This window comes from Rhipicephalus sanguineus, chromosome 1 (genome assembly GCF_013339695.2).
Source record: "Rhipicephalus sanguineus isolate Rsan-2018 chromosome 1, BIME_Rsan_1.4, whole genome shotgun sequence".
Classification (NCBI taxonomy): domain Eukaryota; kingdom Metazoa; phylum Arthropoda; class Arachnida; order Ixodida; family Ixodidae; genus Rhipicephalus; species Rhipicephalus sanguineus.
In genome coordinates this window covers 153620450-153627123 of record NC_051176.1, presented here as the reverse complement: position 1 = coordinate 153627123, position 6674 = coordinate 153620450, and the positions used below count along the sequence as shown (strand labels likewise).

General features: G+C 41.3%; 1 protein-coding gene across 1 annotated transcript; it reads right to left on the bottom strand.

Moving 5' to 3' along the window:
- Positions 1-1307: 1307 nt before the first annotated feature.
- Positions 1308-3261, bottom strand: LOC119379781 (uncharacterized). Its single transcript, XM_037648955.2, has one exon. The coding sequence runs from the start codon at positions 3169-3171 to the stop codon at positions 1894-1896; it is 1278 nt and encodes a 425-aa protein (XP_037504883.1). The 5' UTR covers positions 3172-3261; the 3' UTR covers positions 1308-1893.
- Positions 3262-6674: the final 3413 nt, after the last annotated feature.

Genomic DNA, 6674 nt, shown 5'->3' with positions numbered 1-6674 from the left:
TGCTGAAACTATACAGATGGTTGCATTTAAAGCGATGGTACCTTAGCTAAGTTGATAGAAAAGCACACTCTCGGAATTAAATACCAGCACGAAAGTTGGAGTAATTCTCTACGCCGCAAACACCCCTAAAGATGCGGTTTCTTTATCATCCCCTAAAAGTGTTGTTCCATTTCACAAGCACTCGTACTGATATATTTAGTCCTCTTGAAAGGAATAATACGTACTACAGTTTTAAAGAGTAATTTACAAGGACCCCATTTACAACAGTTTTCTTAAAGCGCTCATACCTCAACTCACAGTGTATTCCAAGTTCCTTGCAGTCATATATTGACACACTTGACAAGCACCATGTGAGGGTATTTGGAAAAGTCTCAAAGCCTCTTTTTGTGCAGACATCATCTGATGCAGTACAGTAGGGACGTAGGGAGCCATACAATAAACACACTACGCATTCCGGAAAGTTGCAGTTCCAAGCACTAAAACATTTCCCCAAACACAAAAACACTCTTCAGACGTAACGTTCTTTGACAGATTAATAAACCAGCTGCCTGCCAAAAGTGTCTTTTAGCTAGATTTCACAATGTTAGTTCACAGATTGATTTGGAACACATCACTCCTGCATGTGTGCCTATAACCATTCAGTCTATATAACCTACACTTCTAACTTCTGTCTAGTGATACATTTTGATATTTCTTGCATCTCTAAAAGTAAGTGCACAGCTGCGAAATTTCAGTACCGTAGCATTTTGTTTGAGCTTACAGAAGCTGAACCATACAACACAATAACTCCACATGAACATCGCATGTCGAAGGATTCACTTTTCATGTTTAGTATACTGAAAAAGCAACTATCTATCCGCTTAGACCCCACGCTTTGCAAGTCGACAACATGACAACGTACTGGAACCAAAAGCACACTAGAGCCTTATACTTCCCAATTTGTTCTGCAAGAAACACTTTACCCTAAGGGTGTGCAAATACAGAAGTTTCATCTCGAAATAAATTAGCGTCGAATAGTGGCCAAAACTGTCAAATGCCAAGGATTTTGTTGAAAATTGAGAGAAAGAAGAAAGAAATGCAATCCACACATGTCCTCGAGCACATAATGCGGTGAGTGACTGCCAACGAAACACTACAAACTGTTGTGCAAAAACACAAACTGTTCTACATGACATTGCTTCAAACTCCCTTGCCGTGATGGTATGGTGTTTCCTGCAGTTGAAAACATGCACTCATCAGGAGTTCCAGTAGCACGGATGGGACGATTTTGAGAAGTATTTTGGCGACATTTGGATAAAGTGCAGCTCCTTGCACTTTCCGCTATTTCAAAGGATCATCTTTTCTTGGGGTCAGGAGCCCAGTCAAGTATTTTTGAACCTCCTGACTGTAAGGCCTGAGCTCGATAACGTTTTTTTAACGCTAGCAGTTCGACGGTCTCTCACACTGTTCTTTGACCTTTTCTGTTGGAGCTGTGACATGCTGAAATCACATAATCTCCTTTAGAATGAACACGCGCTCACTTTTCTACCACTACTAAGTTTTATTGGAAGGCTTTCAGTAACGACGTTAGCTTTAGTTTTAGCCACCCCACTCTAACCAAGTTGCACCGTCAGCATTTGTAGCACTTTAGATATGCATCCAGTCGAATTATTCGAAATTTCAAATACTAGCTATTTGTAGGTCCAGCCGAATTATTTCATTAAGAATTATTCGAATCGTATTCGAAACTCGATTATTTGCACACCCCCACTTTACATACTTTTCAAACATGCTGCACACACAACATCAATAGTGTATCAAGATGTGGCATGCCTTAGGTATCATTATATTCGCCAATGTTTTCACTTTCGATGTACTATGACGACATGAGCAGCACACTGCACACAGACAAATTCACATGCTCAGCCTCTTGGCTTGCTGTCTAGCCTTATGCACTCCCGCTGTCTCAAGAAAAACACTATTTTTCATCCTTGCATACCAGTGTAACCTTATTCTGGCAAACAAGGAAAACAAATCGTCATACACACTGTCATCACACACAGCAAGGAGTTTCTGAACTCTCTCATGAAAAAGATCACAGAGGACCTGCCGTATTCCTTGTGAAGCAAGGTTTTCAATGGACAACTCGAAAACTTCCTCACACGATTCAACAAAGCGGGTGAGAGAGGGACATGGAACTGTAAGTTTTCCAAAGTCTGACTCTGAGCCGCCAGTGCCTTTTACGCTTAAGTAAAGGAGTACTTGCGTTTCATCAGAAAAATGTGCATTTTCTATTATTAATTTACATTTCGGGGAGGTTTCCGCACATTTGTGGCTTTGCAAAAATTTGTTGGCCAGCCAGCCCGCAAAAAATACCATGTTGTTCTCTTCGAGGCCACAAGCAGAATCTAAGGATAGGTCATCAGGCATGTTGGCAAGAAGCAAGCCACTTCCGTTAGAAAGCCCACAAGGAAAATTGACACCAGTCGGAAGAGTTGCAAGCAGAGATACCATGTCTTCAGCGCAATTTGACTTTTCAGACAACTTAAATAGGTTGCTAACTAAGAGATGCCTGAAAGCCCCCTGAAACTGGCGAGCCGTTGTGTTCGCATTTGCACCGGATTTTGACCTTATTATTGCAAAAGTGTTCTCGAGTGCATCTTGGTTTAGGTGACGTGTGAGAAGGTAGTCAAAGCCATAATTAGCTTTTAAATACTCGTAGAGCATAATAACAGACCTCATAGTCAAGCAAAAGCCCTGAATGCAAGATGGCTGCCTTCTGCACTGAAGCACTTCAATGTTTTCGAACACCTCTATGCATTCTGCCAGGAAGTCGAAGTGGACAGACGTGCCCTTCATTGCTGAAGCATAGGGAGTTTTTCCAAATTTCTGTGAACTGTTCAAGCTGTCAAATAGGCGGTCCATTCTTTCAACAAATTTTGCAGTGTGAATAGCTGCAGCTGGAAGTTTTTGGAAAACAACAAAAGTGTACATTGCTGCAGCAACACGATTACTAAAGACCTGTGCTGCTAATTTGACAGACATTTTGGACAGAAAAGTCAAATTGAAATGTCTATTGCTTAACCTGGGCATTGATCGAATCTGATGTTGCCGGTCTTCTTCATAGGCATATTTAATATATGAACTCTTGACAACATGGTCTCCTATTTTAAAGTCGTACTTAAACAACATGTTTCTTAGGCATTTTAGCAGGTGCGGAACATCAAAGAGAAAGAAAAGGCGTTTTCCGTTTATGTCTATGTAAGGTTGTTCGGCAGTTACAAGCTGATAAAAAACTGACAAATTCTGGCTGCCTTGATCACACACAACAGCCACTGGCTCAAGACCAGCATCCACTAGGGAGGTGTAGCATCGTAAAAGAAGGTCCTTTAACACACCCGCTGGTGTTCCTTTGTTAGCAAAAAAGTAACCTAGTGGCTGCTTCCAAGGTGTCTGTATGCCTTTTGCCATGAAAACAAGGGCCTTGTTTGCCAAGTTTTTGCCTTGCTCGCCACTGCCGAACTCTTCAAGCCCTTCAAATCGGTCACATGAAGGATTGTATGACAGCTCTTTCTTTATGTGCATCTCATCGAAAACGATGGTGCACGCTCGCTCAGGTCTTGAGAAAGAAGCTGCTCGCCTTTTCACTAGGTCAAAGATTTCTGGGTAGAACCCTACCCTTAATGGCACACGTTGAAGCCACAGCTGCAGCGATCTTACTGAAGGTAACCTCAGGACATTTCTGCAATACTTGTAGCCCTTTGGGCTATGAAAATAAAGACCTAAAGCAAGGGCTTTGTTCTGGCTGCACCATCGGCGACCGTGACGGCTACGGTTGCTCATTCTCAGCTGAGCTTCGACAAGAGCGCTAACAGCTGGAGACACTCGCTTGCGAATGGCCTCAACTATATCAGCAGTGGACAGCATGCTGCGTTGTCGTTGCAGTCGCTTCCTGGTCCTCTGTGCCTGTCGTTGAAGCTTCCGGAGCTTTGCCCGCAGCCGGTCCATCTTTCTTTTCGCTTCAGTGGCAGAAACACTGGGTGGAGCTAAGGAAAAAAATGGATTCCGTTAGGGAAGCTGTCAAGGTTTATGGGGCAGCAAAAAAGAAACAAAATGTCAGCAACAGACACTGAAGGGGAAACAGATACTTCACAGGCGCAATAAGGAAACACAGAAGGCCTAAAATCACATGTTATGCTCTTTGAACCGACCTATAGTAAATTAATCAAGTAGAAGATAATTTTGTTTTACCCAAATAAACCTCACCACTGATAACCATAATGAATGCTAAGTTGATTATACTGTTTTGCCTATGGTCATATTTCACGGTATTGTCAATGACAAAAAAAACGGAAACAATTTGTATTACCAACTGACGTTTAAGATCGCAATCAATAAAAGTGCAACAAGTGATACCTCTATAGAGGAATGACAAGGAATTTTCTGCATTCACAATTATTGCAGGTTCCTGTGTTATTTCGTTTGTCTTAACTCGTAATCGTATCATTGTCATACAACAAAAATAAGGCTACCATAAAAATAAGCATTCATTGTGACATATAGAATTATACTTTCAACTTTAGCTGCCACACATCAAGGTATATTCTAGTAAAACTTGACAGTTTTGTTTGGAGAAAGTTTACTGTGCCATCTTACTTGCTCTTCCACATAAATATGATTGTCACGGAGGAACTTGCTATTTAATTTGAGATCAGTTATTTCCCTGGTAGCCACATAGCTCTTAAGTTTTAGCTGTAACCAAAAATAAAAACGAACTTCATCGACAGCTGTTACTCGCTACACTAAATCATTGAGCAGCTCTATACTGACAACATGAATCGAAACATACATTGGTGTGAAGGGTCCGCGTTGTCCACTGACAGATGCCTTGGTGACACTGTCGTTACCAAGCACTCCATGCCTGCCACGCTAGTGCTGGATGCTCCAACTGGGCTGTCTGGCTTCAAAGCATACGTGTGGTCAGCTGCAAAAAAAAAACATAGGTGATCGAGAGAAGAAATATCTCACCCAAAAATACTACGATCAGCTATTTCAACTGAAAACGTTATTTTTCGTGTCTAACCTAGTCAGCAAATATCAGCCCAATAATGTTAGGAAAACTCGTTATTAACTTCAAAAGCCTACAACAACTTCATCGAATTAAAATGACAGCAAGCCGTAATTGTAACTCTGCAATGTTGAGCGAGTTCAGTTAAAATTTTTTAAGATTGGCAAACCTATGAGGCATGAAAAAATATTGAGCAATTGAGCGCTGTGGTATCACTTTTATTGGTAACGCGGTGTTTCAATATCATTCAGCCATCATGAGGGCACAAAAATTACAATGACAGCAGCCACGCTAACGAACATTTGTTGTGGCTTGTTCGTTCTTATAATACGTAACTGATTTGAATAACATGCTAAGACACTTCTAAAACACTTTATTTGTCACTTTGTGATGAGAAAGGTGCATTCTTATGGAAGAAAACAAGTAAATACAGTACACGAAACGCAATTCAAATGTTGCGCACCTCTAATAGAGCAGCATCACTTATGCCACTAATCAATCTCCACTCATTGCTTTCACGACTATTTTCCTCTGTGCTCCAGAGCTGCTCTTTGAAAGATAAATCAGAGCTCATGAAGTAGCTGCACATCCGGCATATATTTTTACCAGCAAAAATTTCATGCCCATACGGCACTTCAATTCTGCATACAGGGAGAACAAGTTTTAAACACAGGAAAGGATACGTATATGTGACAGGCAGTATGCATAAGCCTTTGTACCCTCATACTTCATTGCCCTTGGCTGTGCCATCCTTCTCAGCCTTGAAAAAAGCTTTAACGTCTTAAACACAATCCTATCTAGAAACAGACTTTATTTTTATATGATGCCTTGAATCTCAGAATCAATAAAGCAGGCCTTTGCGAACTGTACGCATACAGGTACAAAACAGAATAGAATCACAAATCCTACTCACAACAATCACCATGCTCCTCTGGAATAATCGTTTCTGGGGAAGATGGACATGTGTCATCCAAAGAATTGGGTAAACTTGTCCCTGCAAATTTAATTTGAAGTTGGTGCAAAATCATCACTTCCCGTTCTTGTGTGAAAAGCCCGTGAAAATGTTAAGGTAGAAAATAACCTTCTTTCAAAAGCAGTTCTTCACCAAAAGACTGCTCCTCATGACAGCAGTGGTTCCGTCCCCAATGGAGGGCAGCTGGTGACGCCTGTGAAAGTGTGCCTGCATACAGAATCACAAATGATACTGGTGTAAATTTCCTATTCCCTATTAACGGAACAAAACTAGAACACACTTGCTGTAGAGGGAATTTCAATCTCCGCTGCGATGTCACCATTGCTGCAGGGGTTGTCTTTATCTTGATTGTAAGAGGATGCCCCAGATGCACATCTTGGAGCTTCCTGCAAAGTTGTCTCTGCACATGAAAGATAATACCATAGAGGCAGCTAAATGAATGATGCTTATGTGGTAATCACAAACATTCGAAACTGAGCTCTGAACATACACAAAAACTAGCAAATATTTTCTCGACCATATCATTTCCTAAGCATGCTACAGTGGAAGTACAAGTGTGTCAGTTAAGGCCGCTCTAAATAACTACACTGTTGAGAAGTGCGTGGGTAAACTGAGCCATACCACGACACCCAGGGTAGAGCCATTGGTAATAAA